Below are 21,023 nucleotides of genomic sequence, written 5' to 3'. Positions count from 1 at the left end.
TCACTCGACAGTCACTCTCTCTCTCTCTGGTTTGTCAGAAGCTACTCTAAATTCTCTCCCTTGTCTCCAAGGCTATGACTACATGGCACTCAAAATTGCATAGCTTATTTTGAGTAGATTTGAAATAAGTTATTTCAGCATGTGACGCTGTCTAAACGAAGTAAAGCACTATGTTGAGGCATCCCTGTACTCCTACAGTGAGGTGTACAGGGATGCTGGAATAATGCACCCATTATCTAAAAAGCTGTTTAGAGACAAAGGGCGCATTGCATAGATGTGGGCAGCTATTTTGTGACATAGTAGAGCCCTGACTTACGTGTATGTTGAGTTCCTGGGCAACCATGCGTAAGTCAAATTTCACATAAGTCAAGACCGGGTGGAGGCGGCATCCTGCTGCCTTCTGGTCCCGCGGTCCTGGCTCCCTGCTCCAGTGAGCGGCGGGGAGCCCAGAGCCAGGCGCAGCAGCACCAGTCAGCTCCCTGGCTCCTGGGAGTGCTGGAGATCTCAGAACCAGGCAGCAGCCTGGCTCTTGGCTCCCCTCCCCTTGCAGGAGCTGGGAAACTGACCAGTGCTGCTCCACTGGTCAGTTTCCCTGCTCTAGCCAGTGGGTGGAGCTGGGGAGGAGGCAGCAGCCTGACTACTGCCTCCCTTCTGCTTGTGGGAGCCAGGAAACTGACCAGCTCTGCTTCAGTGAGTGGTGGGGGCAGGAACCAGGCTGCCACCTAACAGGAGTGGTAATCTGACTCCCAGCTGCTGCCACTGACAGGAAAGGGGAAACTGATCAGTATAGCAGAGCTGGTCAGTTTCTGGTCTCCTGTGAGTGGAAAGCAGCCCAGAGCCTGGCTCTGCACTGTCCACTGCTCTCAGGGGAGGGGAAATGGCCAGCATTGTTGTGCTGGTCAGTCTCCCTGCTCCTGTCCCTCCTCTGACAGGAGCTGGGAAACTGACCAGTGCAGCATGTGGTCAGTTTGCCTGCTGCTCTGAGTGGTGGGGAGCTGGCATCTGGCAGCCTGGAAAGCAAATTGAGAGCATGTATCTCGGGGGTCTACTGTACATGGAACACAATCTGATGAGGAGCGGGAGCAGCATGAACCTCTAAAACAAACACCGCAACTTGTTCTTGTCATGGCAGTTTCACAAAAGGCAGATTATTTATTTAAATAACAGAAAAGTATTAGCTAGTTATTTGTACAGGGGACTGAGAATTGGAGGCCTGACTTTTATCTCTGAAAGTGCCAGTACATCGTGAAACCCCTTAGCTTTTTTATGTAGAAAATATGATCTTACCTGACTTTGAGCCAGACCCTGCAAAGGATTTACAGATATGTTTAACCTTCAGTGTGTAAATATTTGAAGGACTAGGGCTTTTGTAAAGAGTTTTAAGACCCCTCTATGAAAAGTGCTAAAATATTTTTAAAGCAGCTTTCTGAACAGGCCAGCATCTTGACTACTCGAATAAAACTGGCTTACTAGCCAAAGAGACCAAACAATTTGAGCGCTGAAATAGAATCAGATTTAAAACTCTACAAGCTTTAGCCAAAGAACTAGAACATAGCCAATCTTGGCAACTTGGAGGGCTGTAAGGGTAGAGACAGTTCTCAGCTACCTTTGAGATTCTTAAATGAAATGCATTAAAAAAAAAGTGTTCGGATTAAATACCTCAGGCCTAGATTATTAAAATTACATCAAGTTAAGAATAAGCACCCAGAGTTAAGAAACTCAAACAAAGATCTTGTGCCATGCCCAATGACCCTAGTAATAAAAAGACAGAAAACATGACAAGCTGTCTCAACACATTTTTTCAAATATTTAAAAAGCATCAGTGACAGTTTCAAGAGCAGAACCTAAAAAGAATTGTAAGTACCAGATGAACATCATGATTAAAGTGCGCCCCAAAAGGATTTTATATCGGAACAGGTCCAAGAAACTACCAGTCTCCCTGTGGTTCCTGTCAGCTGGGATTTTTAGCGAAAAAGTACATTTCTGCTTGCAGTTCCTCTTTGCAATGAGATAGAGAGTATCTTCTGCTTCTCTCAGACGACCTTGTGAATATAACCAGCGGGGCGATTCAGGAATGAATCTGAAACAGAGATTTCATTGATGCTTTAGGGCCCTACTCTTATAGATGATTGGACTTACTTGTTTGAAATAAAACCAAAGGGCATTTCAACGTAAGATATTTGGGATTTTTTCAAAATCGCATTATACCTCAGCTTTAATATTCACCACGTTTAGAATTCATCTGTAGTTGCAGGTAAATTACACTTTACTAAGAACTGGGGAGAATAAGAGCACCTTTCACAATTGGGGAGAGTAAGAGCACTATTTCACAATTTTTTAGGTGTCTAACATGCAGCAACTTGGTCTGTACATTAACATTCCACTAAACGACAGGAGTCTGCATTAGAGAAATACAGAATTAAGGGTGCATGAATTAAGGAATTACAGTACATGGGCATCTGCTGGTTATGAAAAACTAAAACTAGTTTAGCTTCTTACATCTTCTTCACAATACTGTCCAAAATTGTGTCCTGCAGGCATGAGAGTAACCACTGTGAAACAACAGAAAGTCCTGTGGCACCTTATGTGATGAAGGATCTTCGCCCATGAAAGCTTACGCTCCAATAAATCTTTTGGTCTATAAGGTTCCACAGGACTTCTCGTTTTTGCAGATGCAGACTAACACAGCTACCCCTCTGATACCTGTCACTGTGAAACAGCTCTCTCTGCCTACTGGCAGAATCTGAGTCATGCAGCCCATATTCCTGCCTACAAAAATCACCCTGTACCTCTTGTTTACAGTGGCATATAACTTCCCGTAGCTTTTACCTTTTCAGGCTATGACGACAATCCAAACTGATTTTTTTAAAACACATATCTAATGTGAGCAAAAGTGATCCAGCTCTCTTTGCATAAAAAGCTAAAGAAACATTTTCTCCCATCTAACACTAAACATCTTTGCAACTTTTTTTGAACAGCTCCACAGTCGAACAGCTGGAGGATTAAAATTTGGTACAGAAATTGCACTTATTGTAGAGAGGTATTATAGAGCAGAGGTGTGAAGTCGAGAATAAAGATTTTTCAAAACAATATTTTTTGCTGCATAAGGACAACCGGAAAGGTAAATGTTTTTTTTTTTTAAACTGAATTTTTTTAACCCAGAAATAAAGAACGTCAAGTGAGACTCTTCACTAACGGAAAAGCAAAAGTTTTCATTGGGATTTATACTGTTACTCTTGAACTGAAGTGGCAAATGTGTAAAATCTGTAATAAAGGTTTGTTTTCATTACAAATGTCACTGAAATTAAACAGCAACTAAAGACTATGCTTTCAAATATTAAGTTTTTGCTTATGATGTCTTGGATGAAAGACTCTGATGAACGGACAAATAGTCACAAGATTCAAAACATGAAATACAACAAGGAAAAAAAGAACAGTGCTTTCGATGAAAACCTTTTAGGTCTTCTTTACTCATTATGTAGTACAAGAAGATGGCACCAAACTAGTTTTTTCCCTAACCTTAAGATTGCATGCACAGTCTCACTACTGTTCCTTGTGTGCATGCTTTATGATACTGCCCTTGAAACATATATGCACTATTTTGTAGGGATTGTGTAAATCCAGGACATTCAAGTAAATAACACATGCAGATTAAGCTGTTTGTAAACCTCATATGAGAGTAAGAATAAAATTCAAAGTCATAAAAATATGGCATGTCTAGGCCACTTAAGTGTGCAGATATGTCAGCACTGCAGTATAAGGGAGACATGGAATATCTATGTGGTGTGTGACATAAGTATCACTATCTTCCCCCTATCACTGCATTTGATTCTTGGAGAACTATGATTTACTTTCTCAATTACTACTACTTTGATGAAAGATAGAAAACCATAACACTTACAGAGAGAGAAGAAAGACAATTGTTCCCTCCAGGTTAACCACAACTGCCAGAGTCCTCCAGGAGCGAATGAAATACCCTAGCATAGCATATTGGGCAATTCCCACTGCAAAGAACAGGCCACCGATGGACCCTAACACAGTGGAAACATGGGAAAAAAGAAATGTTACAAACCATTTTACAATATTGTTCATCCCCATTATGTGTGATCAGGGAGACTAGAAATTCTCTCGGAAGGCGGGAAGCATAGCCAAAAAGGCTACTTGACTTAGCTCAGGAAAACACATCCCTAACAGGGAAGAACTGTTAAAAAGATTAAACACCAAAAGAAAAATGCTACATATATAATTATTTGGCTGTTCTATAGCGCTTTTCACCCATCAATTTGAAAAAAAATTATAAACAATGAGATCTTACAACCCCCACCTGGCTTGTTGAAACTTCCTGCACTCAAGAATGAATACCACTAATTATTGGAATGACGACATTTCCAGCAACATAAAACATTAATTTATAACCTTCATGGTTCACGATGTATTAAGTTTTAAAACTGTCACTGATTCCTTAGGCAAGCTCTTTCCTGGCATTAGTCAAAGATCAAAGCGTCAAGTTCCAGACCTCGGTGCAGTGTAATTTACACGCATGGTACTGCACGACAGCTTGCATGTTAGCAAGAACTACAGTTAAAATGTTCAAATATTTCCACTAGATTTTCTTTTCAAATTGTTGTAGCAACATTGGATCCTGCATCAGAGAGAGACAAGAAGGCTGGGTGAGGTAATATTTTATATAAGACCAAATTCTTTTGTTACCTTTTCCGGACCTGAAGATTTTTGTGAATCTCAAAAAACTTGTCTTGTCCACCAATAGATGTTGGTCAAACAGAAGATATTACCCTACCCACTTTGTCACTATTTTATGTTCTCAGACTGATTTTAACCCCCAAAGTTTAAGGAAAAGTGGGCCTGCCACCTTTGAACAGGAGGAGAAAACAGCCCCCCCCTCCCAACTCCCCAAACTCTCCAGAGTTTAACAGTTTTCTATAAATGTGTTGCAACTAAAGCTGTACCTGCCAATGCCCAATAGGCAGTGCCCACACATTCATTCAGTAGAACAAAGGCTACCAGAGACATCCCTCCGTTCATCACCCCAACCAAGAAGCGAGAGATTGCAAAGAACTCGTAGGAGGGGGAGAATCCATTTGCAATGGCAAAGAGGATGTCAAGAGCAAACCCTGGAAGACAAAGATTTAAATTTCAGAAAAATACTTGAATGAGAGAGATGGCATTTAGCATGAGCACTACTTGACATTCAGTGAAACCTGTGCTAATCAAATCATATTGAGGACTTAACAAGAATCTGTTACTCTCAATGGAGATTGCCTAAGAAAAGGTGTCTTCTTCACAGGATTTACTGCACTAGTATCCCACTTTTGTTCACAGAAGGCAGTTTTTCTCTTCAGCAAAGATACCATCACATATGACTGTAAACTGTACATCCTGTTAGCAGTTTCAGCAGAGAAGCTGAAGGCTGAACAGGCCACAAACAGAATTTTCTTCTTGCTCAGAAGTTTTCCCTCCAGGTCATACCTCCTCCTTGTTGTCAGATTACTGTGGAGGAAGTTTTCACTACCTTTATCTTTCCTGTATCTATTCAGGATGAAGTTTAATAAAGACAAATGCAAAATGCTCCACTTAGGAAGAAACAATTAATTTCACACATACAGAATGGGAAGCAACTGTCTAGGTAGGAGTATGGCAGAAAGGGATCTAGGGGTTATAGTGGACCACAAGTTAAATATGAGTCAACAGTGTGATGCTGTTGCAAAAAAAGCAAACATGATTCTGGGATGTATTAACAGGTGTGTTGTGAACAAGACACGAGAAGTCATTCTCCCGCTCTACTCTGCGCTGGTTAGGCCTCAGCTGGAGTACTGTGTCCAGTTCTGTGCGCTGCATTTCAAGAAATGTGGAGAAATTGGAAAGAGTCCAGAAAAGAGCAACAAGAATGATCAAAGGTCTAGAGAACATGACCTATGAAGAAAGGCTGAAAGAACTGGGCTTGTTTAGTTTGGAAAAAAAGATGGGGGGCAGGGGGGCCATGATAGTGGTTTTCAGGTATCTAAAAGGGTGTCATAAGGAGGAGGGAGAAAACTTGTTCTTGGCCTCTGAGGATAGAGCAAGAGGCAATGGGCTTAAACTGCAGCAAGGAAGGTTTAGGTTGGACATTAGGAAAAGTTCCTAACTGCCAGGGTGGTCAAACACTGCAATAAATTGCCTAGGGAGGTTCTGGAATCTCCATCGCTGGAGATATTTAAGATCAGATTAGATAAATGTCTATCAGGGATGGTCTAGACCAGGCGTGTCCAACCTGCAGCCCGCGGGCTGCATGCGGCCCTGGACAGCTAGTAATGTGGCCCCACAAGATCGTAAACTTTTAACATTAACTATATTATATATTTTGTACGTGGCCCAAGACTATCTTCACTCAATGTGGCCCAGGCAAGCCAAAAGGTTGGACACCCATGGTCTAGACAGTACTTGGTCCTGCCATGAAGGCAGGGGGCTGGACTCGATGACCTGTCAAGGTCCCTTCCAGTCCTAGCATTCTATGACTCTGTGACTAGGTGGTTTCATTGTTCAGGGTCAGCACTTTTACCAGCACTGAGTTAACTCAAGATTAAAATGTAATATTTTAAAAAACCCTCCTAAATATTAGTTTGTATATCTCCTGAATAAATTTACAGAATGAAAATGGTACTTGAAGTTGATGGCTTTTAAAACTCTGCTAAGTTCCATCCAGCAACATATGCATGGTTTAGGAAATGATGCAAACTCATCTAGAACTTCCAGAGTCTCAACAATTAAGAGAGAAGTTAATAAATAATTGATTTTTCATACTCAAATTTTAGTTTCATTTTGGAGTGCTTAGGGATAGTGAACATTACAGCAAACAATGTGGGTCCAACTTTTAAGATTAAGCAGATGTGTTGGGGGGTTCCAGCTTCACAATCAGTTCCTTAAACACTTCACGCATGTAAGTGCTGACCCAAGTACACAAATATGGAGTATTAGCCCCAACTTGGGCTCCTTGTGTGTTGTAGAAGATGCAAAATTTATCCCTACACCTTGACTTTCCACAGGACTTGAATAACTTGTATAACTGTCTTCTGAGATAGACACTGAGGCACTAACAAGACAATGACACTTCTCTCTAGTCATTTTGTTAAGGTTACGGTGGATTACCTGTGAGATAGACTTTTTTCCTCCCAAAGCGATCCGAGAGCTGGCCAAAAGAGATCACTCCAACAAATACACCACTGAAGAAAAACGAACTAGCAACACTGACTTTGTATGATGTGCTCCCAATTAAAAACCACTAGGAAGGGGGAGAAAAAAAAGAGCATTAGGCAAAGTCAAGAAAGTGAACGACTCAAGAAGGAAAAAATCTTTCTTAAGTTATAATAAGGGTCCAAATTCCAGATAAGAATAAAATAATAATATTAATAACAATCTAATGATGACAGTAAGCAACTAAAATATCTTCAAAAGCATCTGATGGTTTGGATTTGGCCCATGGTCCACACTACCCCGATCTTGGTCTTCTCAACCATTCTAGATTCACTATTAAAATCACAAGTTAAGAATCAAGGTGATTTTTACTAATAATTCTCATACCAATAAGTAATCTTCCATACAGAAGACAATATTATAATGTACTTATGAAAATTTGAGACTTGGTGCTTATGCCAAAACTTAAAAAGGGGACACCGGAAATTAGAAGCACTGGAATTCTTCTGTCATACTGAACAGGAGAAGCATTCATGTATGAAAAACCCCAGAGTGAAGACTGAAATGTTAATTTCTTTGGGGGCAGGGACTATCTGCCACTCTATGCTTGAACAGCTGATTTTCAAAATGTGGTCATATCTTTGTATGATGTTTAGGCACTACACAACAAACAATGAGCAGCTGCAGTTAGCATTTGCGGACCTGACAGAAGAAACGCAAAGCCACTAACTCTTGGTTTTATTGTGAATCTCACAGTATTTGAAATTTTTCCTTGAAGCCCCAGCTTGTGAATTCATGTGATAAGAATCTCAGCTCCCATTTTAAAAAAGCCTTCATATTTTTGAGCTCCTTCCCACAAACCTGACCTGAGTACACCCTAAAGACTCGGGAACCATGTAACAAAGAAAAGCCCCACCACCGATCACGTGAAACTCAAGAATTCAGTCATGAGTTACAGCAATACCAGAAATAAGACTTAAGAAGGATTCAAAAGAGAAGGTGGAGACAGAATAGTGACATTAGGGAGTTTATTCCAAGAACAGGATGCAGCATGGGAAGAGGCAATAAAGAAGAAATGGGAGAAGGAAACGAATGTGGCATCAAGCTCACACTGACTGCTAAGAAGGGAAACAATCAGGGAGATTTGTATAAAGCCTTGAAAGTGAAGATAAGAAGTTTTACCATCCTTGGCTAGAAATCGTTCTGATCACATTCACCTTATAGGTCCCCTAGTACCATAACCTTTCATTCAAGTTAAAAAAAATTACCTCAATCAACTTTACAATCCATTTTGTTATTAACAACATTTCTACCAGATAACATCCAAGTCTCTTCAATTCCAAGAGCAAACCCTCACAAATCAGACCCAGTTTCATTTTTGTAGCATCTCTGTATTCTGCAGTCTCTATAAGGCAATAATCTCCAACACAAAAGAATCTCAGAATTAGCCTCACAAGTGTTCTATGTTGTTCACTACTACCACAGTCAACTCTTTCCTATCTGGCAGCTCCAGGACCAGGAGGTTGCTGGATATTCAAATATTCTGGCTAATAGACAGGTAGACCTACCAATGCATAACACTTAAGAAAAACAAGATTACATAATAGGAAGTGAACAAAAGTGTATGCACAATCCTTTATTTACCAACAACAATAGTATTGTACACTGTGAATTTATACTGTATGTGCTTTATTTATGTGTATTTACTTTCACTATTCTGTACTCATGGAAAATGTAACTAAAATTTACTCATGGTTAAAATGCTGGTTATTTGAGTGTTCTGGATAATCGAATGTCAGATATGAAAGAGTTTATATTCTCTCCACCACAACCTAGCACCTTGCTAACCTTTTCCTGTTCAGTGTTCCTGTGTTCATTTCCCAGTAACAGCATCTAGATCTTTTCTCTGATATGCTGTCTGCAAGATTCTGCCATTCTCCCCACTACTGAATCAACCATACTTTTGAACTCTCTTCCCTTTTCTAACACATCTTGACTCTCTCTAATCTGGCACCATCAGGACCTGACTGATCCCGGATGAGAGAATTTGCTTGACCATGGGAAGACAATATTGTCTAGCAGCATTAGCAACACTTCCACTACTTACTAGGCTCTTAGAAGACATTTAGGGGGTAAATTACAACTAAATTACAACACAGAACACTGAGGCAGGACTGGTGGCTGGAAACAAACTTTATGGAACCATGAGAAACTTGGCCACAAGCACGATAAATTGTCATCCAGCTAACTAAAATCATGCTGGATCACAGCCGAGAGTGTTCTGGATTAGAGAGGTTCAACCTGTATCCAGATGCTCCAAACATCATTACATGTTTGGTATTTCTAACAGTTTAAAAGTATGCTTTGAAGCCTAGTAATAAGCAGAAGCAGAAAAAAAAAAGTGTAATCAAAGGCCACAGAATATTTCAGGAACACCATGAAAATAACTTGCTTTGTTTTACTGTGCATGTCATTCTGAATTACCACTTAATGGGTGAGATGCGCATGCTGTTATAGTTAGTAACATGGGCATAAGGAATCCAGATGCTTGAGAAAATTAGCTTCTAAAGTTAATTACTGCCATGAATTTTTCAATTTTTTCCCCCCACTATATGTGGAAATGTCTAGAGAACAGAACTCCAACAACATACATACACAGTGATTTCAATTATCTAAGCAGCTTTCTTTCTGCAAGATCACAAAAATCATACTGTAATTCTTTACATAAATGTAAATTAAGCTTGATCATCATGTATATAAGTAAGTGGCAGACAGCTTTCGATGGTGGGGGGCACTCTTCCATGATATTAATGGAAGTGTTGCAGGACCTAGAACGATGGTTGGGTGCAGAAGGGAGCTCCAGGCAGGAGGCTGGGGAGCAGGAAAGAGTGAGGAGTCTGGTGAGGAGACCTGGGGCAGGAGGGGGTGCCGGGGTTTGGTTGTGTCCTAGGGTAGCAGGGGGTTGTGACCTGGGGCAGGGGACTGGGAGGCAGAGTTTGGGAAGCGGGGGAATAGGAACAGGAGAAGATTCTGAACTGGACAAGAGGTGTGGGGGGGTGCACAATCTGGAGGGGGTGGAGACTGAAAGGAAGGATCTGAAGGAGATATGGGTGCAGGAGCAAGGGCAAAGAGGGTTTGGGTTGTGACCTGGGGCACAGAGTTGGGATTAGGGAAGGGGTAGAGTGTGCCAGAGGCAGGCTCGGGTAAGGAGATGCTTATGTGCCCATGTGCTTCTCTGAATACCTTGTGCTGTGGGCAGGCTTTGTGCACTTCCCTCACCCCAAGTACAATTTTGCAGCTCCCCTTGGCTGGAAAACTGGCCAATGTGGAAAATTCCTCTCTGCCCCACGGCCCCCACAGCACCAGCACTGAAGAGATATCATTGATCCACACCTGGCCACTCTGAACAGTGTGTAGGAGGCATGGCAGGTAAGGAACCTGCCTGATGCTCCCACTGGGCAGCAGCTGAATCTGCTCCATGGTCTAACTGATACTTGATCATCAGAGGGGTAGCCGTGTTAGTCTGGATCTGTAGCAGCAACGAAGGGTCCTGTGGCACCTTATAGACTAACAGAAAAGTTTAGAGCATGAGCTTTCGTGAGTTAACTCACTTCTTCAGATGCTGGTCCTGGAAATCTGCAAGGCCAGGTATAAACAGGCCAGAGCAAGGCTGGGGATAACGAGGTTAGCTCAGTCAGGCAGGCTGAGTTGTATTGTCATCAGTAGATCTGGAGGTGTGAACTCCAAGAGAGGGGACGCTGCTTTTGTATTTAGCCATCCATTCACAGTCTTTGTTTAATCCTGAGCTGAGGGTATTGAATTTGCAGATGAATTGTAGCTCAGCAATTTCTCTTTGGAGTCTGTTCTTGAAATTTCTTTGCTGCAGGATAGCTACTTTTAAATCTGCTACTGTGTGTCCTGGGAGATTGAAGTGCTCTCCTATGGGTTTTTGTATATTGCCATTTCTGATGTCTGATTTGTGTGCATTTATTCTTTATTTATTTATTCTCTATGTAAAAGCATTCATCATCAACTATGAGCTCAGCACCCATTGGTGTCTGATGTTTCCCCCACTATTTCTTTCCATCTTTCCCTGTCCAGTGTGAGGTGGCTTAGTTTGTGTAAACTAGCTCCACATCCATCTATAATTTCTAGTATTGCATGGTATCGAGTAATTTCATGAGAAGCATGATCATTTAGAATTTGTCAAACAGGGTCTAGATTTTGAAAAGAGCTGATATTTTCAGAGCTCATTACAAGAGCCCTAGAGAAGGATGACTGTCACAGTGCAGTTGTCCAGCCCCTCTATAAATCAGGCAACTTCAAGATGTTACAAGTTGGGCACTACAAAATAGCATCACTTCTGAAAAAATCTAGGCCAAAACCTTTAGAATACCACGTGATAATCTTCCTCCAAATATACTCTGCCCTCCTAGCAAACTCCAACCATGCTGTAGTTTAAATGTATCTGAATTAGTAGGATGAAGAATTTTTATAAAGCTGGATCTGTCCTTCAAAGTTCAAACCCAGTTCTGAAATTTTCCAAAATACAAACGTGTTCATATACAAATTTGGAAGTACTTCCCTATTTATTTTTCACTTGTTCTTTGTTTATATCTCTTATCTACAGAATGAAGCCATGTGAAAAACTCTACGGAGAATCTAAGTCCTAAGACATGATCGGTGTTACACACACAAATATACCTGAATTCTTCACCCTTGTTTTTGCCTTTAAGAGGACAAGTTACATTGAAAGAAAAAAAAAAAAACTTACGTTCACAGAAGATTTTAAAATATTACAGACAACTATAATTTTCTCAAGTTATTTTTTTATATAGTCACGTTTTAAATTTTGAAATAAAAACACTATGTTCTTCTTTCCTCTTCATTGTTTTTGTCCATACACATCAGGATAAAGCAGTATAGAAAGCAGCTAAATACAGTTAGGAGTGTGCTAAACTGGCAATTTTTATTAACATGCTTTTAACCAACAAAGCCTGATTTTTTTAAAATGCAAGTCCAAGCTAAATTAATATCTCTGGACATTGACCAAATATTTGTAAGCACAAACAGCTGATTAAACTGCATAGGTTTAAATTCAGGTCTTATATTTATAGTAAATGTGTTCAGAATGGACAACTATTTATCCTAATTTAGTGTTAATGTGTACCTAAAAGCTCAGCTTCACAGCATCTCATGCACTGAATCCCCACACCAGTCCAGACTGAATGAGGAGTAATTTATATAGGGAATTATAAAGGAATACTTGCAAAAAACTTATAGTCCATGTCTATAATCCCTGAACCTCAACCTAAAATACCTCCAACAGCTCCTGTTATTGAAGAGCTCCAGAGCAGCTTCCTCATGCTACATGAAGGCCATCTGGTGTACATTTAAGCATACACTATGAATCTTGTGCCATCATGAGAATGAGAAAAATTACAGAGAAAGAACGCAGCCATCATACAGAGTTCTGAACACTCACGCCACTGATCCTGCCCCTAAATTACAATCCACTTCTCGAAACATGCAACAGTGTAAAGTACAATTCTCACATGGAAACATGATTAAAGTTTTGGAGGAGATCCAATAATCAAGATCTATTTAGCAGAACAAGGCTGGTTTGATGTTTCCACATATACCTTCTAACAGACAGCCTGTTCTTCAGTTGATCTACATCACCAACTTCTTTGTTAAATTAAAACACCCATTGGTTTGTAAACCAAGACAAAAAAGTTGCACAATCACTTTGTCTTCTACTCCCACTTCCAACGCATAAGGGCTACACTACAAAGATCTTTCAAAAGAAGCTCTTCCAGATGATTGCTTCCAAAATAAATTTCTTTTGAAAGAGTGAGTCCACACACAAAAAAATCAGATGAAAACAGTGATCTGCTCTTTTGAAAGACAGCGTCCACATGGCCCCCGATATTATGAAAGAATAAGGCCAGGATTCAAAAATGAAGACTGTTCTTTCGAAAGAAGGGCCCTGCGGAGCATCTACACACGTTTTCTTTCGAAAGAAGCTTTCCTGAAATGGGAGAGGAAGAGTAATTTTGAAAGGAGTACCACATTCTTTCAATTTACTTTTGAAAGAATGATTTTTTTGTGTGTAGACACTCCAGGGGCTCTCTCAGAACCCTCATTTTTCAAAAAAATCCTTCAAAAGCACTTGCTTGCTAATGTAGACACAACCAAGATGTACTGATATCATCCTGGGCTGAGAAACCCATTTCATCATTTATTACCTCAGAAGCTATTGATGTGAAACTGCTGCTGAAGTGCACATGTTTATGAACTTCGCTCCCATTGGCGGTCAGAAGCCATTCCCCAAAGGCTCTCTCTTCATAAGACGACTGGTTGCTATGGCTTTGATTAACTGTGAGCTCTTCAAGGTCCCAGTGGTATGGAGGTGTTGCCCCTACTAGTGCAATGAGTATTGCTTCAGTAGCTACATAGAGCTGAAACAAAACAAACAGCAAAGATGCTAAACCAACACCAAAAAACAATATTTCATCCACAGAGATTTCAAATCACTGTTAAAATAACCACCCTGTATTTTTGGATTCTCAAGAGGCTTTGACTATGACCCAATTATCTAGCATCACACATTCAAGTATCATTATTCCAGACAAGTGATCCTCATACTTTCACAGTGTGGACCACTTATTCAGGAACCCTCTTTGAGGCTACATTCTTCCCCACAAATCTGAAGATCCCAGTGACAACTGTGACAAATACAGGGCTTGTATACATGGAAGAGGATTTACAAGAGTATTAAGAAAACAAGATGAAAACTGGAATTAGGTTACATTCATTTCAACTTCATGATTTTATGTCTTTCTTGTTCACTTCCTCCCTTTGGGGAGTACACCTTTTACTATCTGAACCACATGTACCCTCTCTACCTACAGAACACAACTGCATCACAAATCAAGTCTCCCCAGATTTCACTGGACTTTGATCATGTCCTCCTGTCTGCTACTTTCCCAGCACTGGTGTCTTCAACAAATCTGCTTGATTAATTTTTTTTTTATATTAGTACCCATACCACCCACGCACACCCGTGCAACCTGACAAAGACATGAGTCAGGCAGATACTTTTTATTTATTTTGTCAAAAAGCCCATTGAAAATTCAAAGTGCTCTAGTCTGGCTCACAATAAGGAACACTGCTGCTTGAAGATGGAAGCTACTGCTACAGTACAGAACATAGAGTGGGACAGTTGCACCAATGTAATGCTACTAATGCTGAAGCTCTGTGACCGTGGTTCCCAACATCTTTACTAGTGTGGACCCCCCAATAACCTCCCCAACTGTTCACAGATCCCCCAAACACTCCCACAAACCATTTGCAGACTTCCCATCATAGCCAATCCTATTTTCTCTGATCATTTTATTTATCTTTTATTTTTTCCCCATGGAATCCCTCCAATACTCTTACAGACCCTAGGTTGGGAACTACTGCTCTGTGACAACAGGAAAGAGCTCTTGCATCCACTTTATTAGTCCGGCCCCCTGAGCAGTGATGCTCTGTCAGAGGGAGAAGCTCTCCTGCCAATACAGTGCAGTCCAAACCAGTGCTTAGGTTGGGGTAGCTTACATCACTCAGGGGGTGGGGGCAGACTGCTATTCACAACCCTGAATGACATAACCTATGCAGACAAACCCAAAGTATTCAGACTCAAGGTTGGAAAAATACTATTTTAAGACTTCTGCAGGAAAAAAAAAAATCCCCCAACCGCAATTCAGAAAAAATAAGGGAAGATTTTAAAAAGTTGTTTGTGGCATTACCAGAAACATCTCATGGGGCTGCTGGATCGTATGACTTTATTTAAGCAAAACAGCAAATAATGCTACCCTGAACAACAAGGATTCTGAGGTTATTATAAACCCAACATATATTTATTACCAAGTCTGAGCCAGAGTTCTTAGTGAAATATATTTAGATGTATTTGGTTTGGGGAACAGAAGCACAACATTCATTTTTCTTTTAAAAGAAATCTATTTCACAGAGCACACATTCCAAAAATAGATGCATATAAATATAAAATGGAAGGAGATAGATATTTTGGTATGGAAAGATTTCAGTTGCAAGCTTTCTACAGGTTACACCACAAATGAAGAACAACTATTTTTAAAAGTATTTTAAAAATAGACTCCTTGAATAGGTCCTCCAAATTTAAAAAAATACTCAATATATTTGGGACTTATCTTGCTGCTATTCAAGACAGACTGTATTTCTGCATTACAATCAGTGCCAGATTAAGGGCATAAGTTAACGAAGATACAGTTTAAGACCTCACAATATGAGGGGTCTCTAAAAAAATTATTTCATTTCAAATTGTGTCAAAATTGGTTGATAAAGGAGATATGGGTGGAAAAAAGATTCTAGGTGGATATCCTCATCCTACACTTACTCTTCCCTAATTGCTCATTATTGACAGCAGGAGGCCAGGTCTGAGGGGAAAAAAACCAATTACTGCATTTGAAGGCAACTTTTTGTTCAGCTGCTATTGGTAAAATGTTGACCATGCCTTCATAACTTAAATAAATAAATAAATAAATATCACTGCTTATAAAAATCAGGAAAAATGTGAAGTCAGACACAGCAGTGTCATGCAGCAATCCGGTCAATCTCATATGGGATTCATCCTAGGAATGACATCATATATAGTGTATCTCCCTTGGATGGTAATAGCTGGAAGGCCTCCATCTTTTGTTTACAGTCCTGTTTTAAATGTTTTCTTAATATTCATATGTTCCACCTTCTTTTGATCTGTATCTATGCACAATTATGTATTTTAGCGTGCACGCCCCTTTCTGATTCATGCACTGTTCACACTTCACATGGCAGTTTGCAAGTCTGCAGAAGATAATTTTATGGAGTTGGGTCTAGTGGATCTTGAGGAGAAATGTGTGTTGGATTCATTCCATAAGTTCAGGAACTTTTGTTCCATTTTTACAGTATGCCAAAAGAAAAATCCTCAAACTCCATTGTTTTGTAGCAAAAATTAAATCAGAGCAAATATATTTTATACATAACCTGGATGAACTTTGTATTTCCCTAATAAAATTAATCAGTTATTTTTCATTTATTCATAGGAAAAGGATTACTCTCCTTATTTATGGGGCAAAAAAAATTATACAGCCTCTTGTTTTCCTGTGAGAATATAAAGCTTTTATATTTATATAGTCAAACCCCTTTCTGTGACAATAAATTCATTTTTAAGGGTATGAGGCATCTTACACCTCACACAGCTTACAGCCTCAGAATGTTGTAATACAGTCCTGATTAGTTTATTGGCCTCAGTTATAAAATTGTCATAACTCAAAGCTCCTCTCCCAGTACCTCATGCAACAATGTTGCCAAGTCAATTTTGTCATGAGGCTGCAGACACTGTTTTTTTCTGAAGTTTAAAAAAGAACCTCACCTTTCATTTAACAACAGTTCTTGGCTCTCATAGTTCTAGAGGGAAACTTGAAAAAAAATGACCTAGGTCAATACTATGGATTTAAAAAAACAAATCCATAAGGCAAATAAACACCAAATTTGTTGTATCATGATTTGGGTGACCTAATTCGACTTTTGTATCTTGGGGTTAGCGATACTCTTTCATTTGTGTGTGATGTTACACAACACTAATATTCTATGATAATTGTGTAACATGTAAATGACTGTGCAAGATCATAGAACCAGGTCTCTTACTTTCCATTTGGTATTCACCCTCTACAACAAAACAAGTCAAAATTATGCCCCGTGGTTTATATTCGGTCCTCTAGTCCTAGAATATTTGAATTTGCACCACACACTGTTTCCCTACATAAAGCAATGATGTATAGGAAAAGGGAAAAATGGCCTTTTGCCTTCCCTCCCACACCTTCTTTATTATGGATGAGGTAGACATCAAAATGTGGTGTCTGGTTGTTTTTTTTATGCTAAGCACATTGGAAATTCAGATCCTCTTGAGCCCAGAAAATTCTGAGGACTACAGAATTTGTGAAATTACCTCTCTTAAAACAAAGTAAGTGCAATCCGACCAACTGAGTGTGTGTTACCCTTTGGAAGATCACATGCCAGAACATGCTACAGTCCCCATGTCTCAACTGAACCGTCACAAATTCACAGTTGGAGTCAGTTTGGCTCACTTGTGTGTTACTATGGTTAACAGAGGTATTAGAACTATAAGAGTGTTGAGTGTTTAAACTTTATTAAATGCTTGTGAGTTGCAGTGTGAAATAGTCTCACTTAAAATCTGTATTGCACATTGTAAGGTAATATTTTGAGCGGTTACATTGTGTCTGTGACTTCACTGGACAAGAGAGACAGTAATCAGTGTGAAACACTAATCTTCAACAGAAGACATTATGGCCTTCCCAACAGTAAAGGTCCATTGATATCAGATGGATTGCTGTGGGCCGTTAAAGATTACAAGACGTGTGTTGTTTTGCTGTCTCCATCCACCTTCCCTGCCTGTGAAGGTAAGTCATGCTAACGGATTCCTACTATCAACTGAGTTTGCAGATCAGATCACACAACAGCAGAATGATTAAAAACCCATATAAAAGAAATTAGGTCTCTCCATACTACTTGAACTGTGGGTACCAAAATATTTGCAGGCATAAGTGAGAGATCCCCAGCTGCTTAGCCTTAGTTAGCTCTAAAAGACACACAGCACCTGCTGATTATTGAAGCATTCATTCCCTTTTGCAACCTTCACGTTACAATCTTATCTCCATTTACCCGCTTTAGCCTTCTAAATAACTCCAAGATCCTTTTCCTACATAATAAAACTTTATATAGCTAATAAAACATTATCTTTGACATGAGAGCTCAATGCATTTGGCCGGATACTGAGGGATAGGTCCGACAGCACTAGGAGTAACCTCAATATTGCTATGATTTTTGTGACAAGAAATAATCTATCAAAGGCACACTTACCTGGGTGGCATAATAGAGCAAAAAATGCAAGAGGCCTGTATGACATCATGAAAAGGCTGCTACAGAACATAAGGGCTATGTCTACATTAGCCTCCCCCTTTCAAGAGGGGGATGCTAATGAGGCACTGCAATGACTGCCATTATGCAGTGCCTTATTAGCATAATGGCAAAGTGCCGCTTTCGATTGTGCACGGCTTGTCTACACAGTCCTTTTGGAAAGGACCCGGCACACTTCAAAATTCCTGTAGAATAAAGAACTCCTGTAGATGAACTGTGCGCAATTGAAAGTGGCACTTTCAAAGTGCTGCGGCCAACATCATGCTAAAGAGGCGCTGCATATTCCTTGCAGTGCTTCATTAGCATATCCCAAAGTGACTTATTGGCATCCCCCTTTTGAAGGGGGGCGGGGCTAGTTTAAATGCAGCTAAGGAGTTTACACTTCAAAACCGATTGGTGAATCTAACTGTAGAACTCAAAACCAATTTTTTGTTTGTACTCGGGCTTCCAACAATGTACTCTGAGTTTGATACTCATACTTTTGAGTTACTTCTATTAGCATTATAAAGAGGAAAAGGGGCAGATTGGTTAGTTTCCAGTTTGGAGCAAAAAACTACCAACATGAAGTGAGGCATTTCCTTAAGTCTGGTCTTCATTTAAACTTTTGCCAGCATAGCTATGTTAGTATGGCTTAATTCCTTCCTCCATTTCCCGAGTCATAAGCCCTACAATACTTAGGCCAAGTCTACAATACAAACTTAGGTTGATGGAAGTTACCTATGTATCTATTCCAGCAAGTCACTTTGGCTGACCTAACTCACCTGTAATGTTAAAGTGGGTCTATCCCACAAAAGCTCACTAATACATTATTTTGTTAGTCTTTAAAGTGCTACTTTACTATTTTTTTGTTCTGTGAGAGCGCAGCACTTAATTAGATGTTGATGGGTCAACAGAGAGGCAGCGTACGGAGCATTGTGTAAGTCAACTGAATTGGCTTTCAGGAGATATCCCAAAATCCTTCTCTGTGATCACTGTGGAGATCATTTTTAACTCTACTATACAGCAACCAGATACCTTCCCTGTTAAAGCCCCACTAACTTTTGAATTCCTATTTTCTGTGTGACTAACATGGAAAGAACAACAGGCCAGCTGACCACAGTGAGACAATGCCCCAAACGTGCTACAGCCTGGAGTACACAGTAAACAGTAAATCTTATTGCTCTGGTGAGAGAGCATCCAAATGAAGAAATGGAGATATCTGGGAAAAAAAAATCATGCAGGATATTGGTGAATGAAAGGATAGAGCAGAGAAGTGCAGCAGTGCCAAATGAAAATAAAAAGTTGAGAAGGCATGAGAATACTTCTCCAGCTGAACAGAGAGTGTATCTTTGGAAAATACTATTTATGTGCACAGGAACAGCCTGGAGAATACTCCATAGAGAGCTCTAGGAAAGGGTCACAGAAGTATTCTGCAATCCTTTATAGAAGGTTTCTTAGGAGCACTCCCTTATCTCCTCCACCACAGTAGAGCACTTTTCCATATGATGCCAGTATTAACTATGCTGGCATCACTGTCACACACAGCATACAAATATAAGGACCATATGCATTAATGCAGCAAATAATTTTAAATGTTCAAAAAATTTCAACTTCTGTAACCGCTGGCACTAGGCCACACTACATACATAGATCTAGCTGTGTGTAACTTCAATAAAAATCCACCTAAGTTGTCCATATCCACCTAGAGACAGAAGTGAAGTCACTGTATATTGACATGGGATGCCCTCAAAAGCATGACTAGCAAAGCAAGATATTCCATCTGTGCAATGCAGCCCAGTTATGCTGAAGAGAGAAATGAGCAATTCTGAGTATTTAACACTCTAACCATAACGGCACCGTGAGATTTGCTATAAAATCCTGACTCCTCTTAAGGGCAGGAAAAAGTCTGAAGACTCAACTCTCTCAACTTCACTGACTACAGAAACATGTAAGCACAAAACCCACACACTTCAATGCACAGCCCCTCTCTTCACACACAACCCAGGACCACTCACACCTCCCTGGAGACCCTCTATCCCACAGACCCTCCAGCCATTCCTCCACTTTACAGACACCTCACAAATGTCCCCCAGCACATCCCCCCAAATGATAACCCTACACCCATCCACCAGGCACAGACTTCCTCCACTCCATAGGCCCCTAGCACATACCCCCCCACACACACCACGAGACCCCTCTGCCCCAGACCACTCCTATCCTACAGCCTTCCTCACCCAACCTCCCCAGTCACAGCCCCCCAGCCACAAACCCCCCGCACCCCAGACACCCGACACAGACCCCCCATACGACCACCAGCTACTGAATCCCCCCAGCGCACCCCACAGACCTCGTCACCCCCGCACCAGAGCGCCGGGCGACCCCACCTGCAGCAGCACGGCCAGCAGCGCGCACAGATACACCTGGTAGGGACCCATCTGCCCCACCAGCGAGAAGGCCTCCTCCACCTCCATGGTGGGCCAGGCCCGCGCGCGCCGCGCAGGAGCAGGAGCAGCAACAGCCCCAGGGGCCCGGCCAGCCCCAGCCCCAGGGCCGCGAGCAGCGCATCCCCGGCCAGGCGGGAAGCAACCGGCAGCTTCAACAGGTCACCAGGCCAGACAGCGCCGGACCGGGAAGGGCGCATGCGCACAGCACTCCCGGGGACGGAGAGATAACGAAAAAGGTGACGCATACGCATGACGTGTGCGGAACAGTAACGTAGATCCGATATGCTATTGATGAGGAACGCAGAGAGACGGCGCGTGCGCAAAGCGGCCGTTTTTGGACAACGCCCACGCACCTTTGCGGCCATTGGTGCTGAGGAAGGGGGCGTGGTTTGAGGGTTTAAAGGGGGCGGGGGG

The 21,023-nt window shown here is 41.0% G+C and overlaps 1 protein-coding gene across 3 annotated transcripts in view; it reads right to left on the bottom strand.

Annotated features, from left to right (window-relative positions):
- SLC22A15 (solute carrier family 22 member 15) overlaps positions 1-20,759 on the bottom strand; it is a 42,320-nt gene extending 21,561 nt beyond the window's left edge. For all 3 annotated transcript variants that reach the window (XM_075000559.1, XM_075000561.1, XM_075000560.1), the window contains exons 1-6: positions 20,550-20,759; positions 13,437-13,649; positions 7,144-7,276; positions 4,968-5,132; positions 3,902-4,031; positions 1,865-2,080 (exon numbers count right to left, since the gene is read on the bottom strand). In XM_075000559.1, the coding sequence (XP_074856660.1) occupies positions 1,865-2,080; positions 3,902-4,031; positions 4,968-5,132; positions 7,144-7,276; positions 13,437-13,649; positions 20,550-20,636 (944 nt within the window). In that variant the 5' untranslated portion in view covers positions 20,637-20,759. The remainder of the gene's footprint in view (positions 1-1,864; positions 2,081-3,901; positions 4,032-4,967; positions 5,133-7,143; positions 7,277-13,436; positions 13,650-20,549) is intronic.
- Positions 20,760-21,023: the final 264 nt, after the last annotated feature.

This window comes from Carettochelys insculpta, chromosome 1, assembly GCF_033958435.1.
Source record: "Carettochelys insculpta isolate YL-2023 chromosome 1, ASM3395843v1, whole genome shotgun sequence".
Lineage (NCBI taxonomy): Eukaryota > Metazoa > Chordata > Testudines > Carettochelyidae > Carettochelys > Carettochelys insculpta.
Note: the sequence above shows the minus strand (reverse complement) of the source record. Positions and strands in the feature narration are given on the sequence as shown.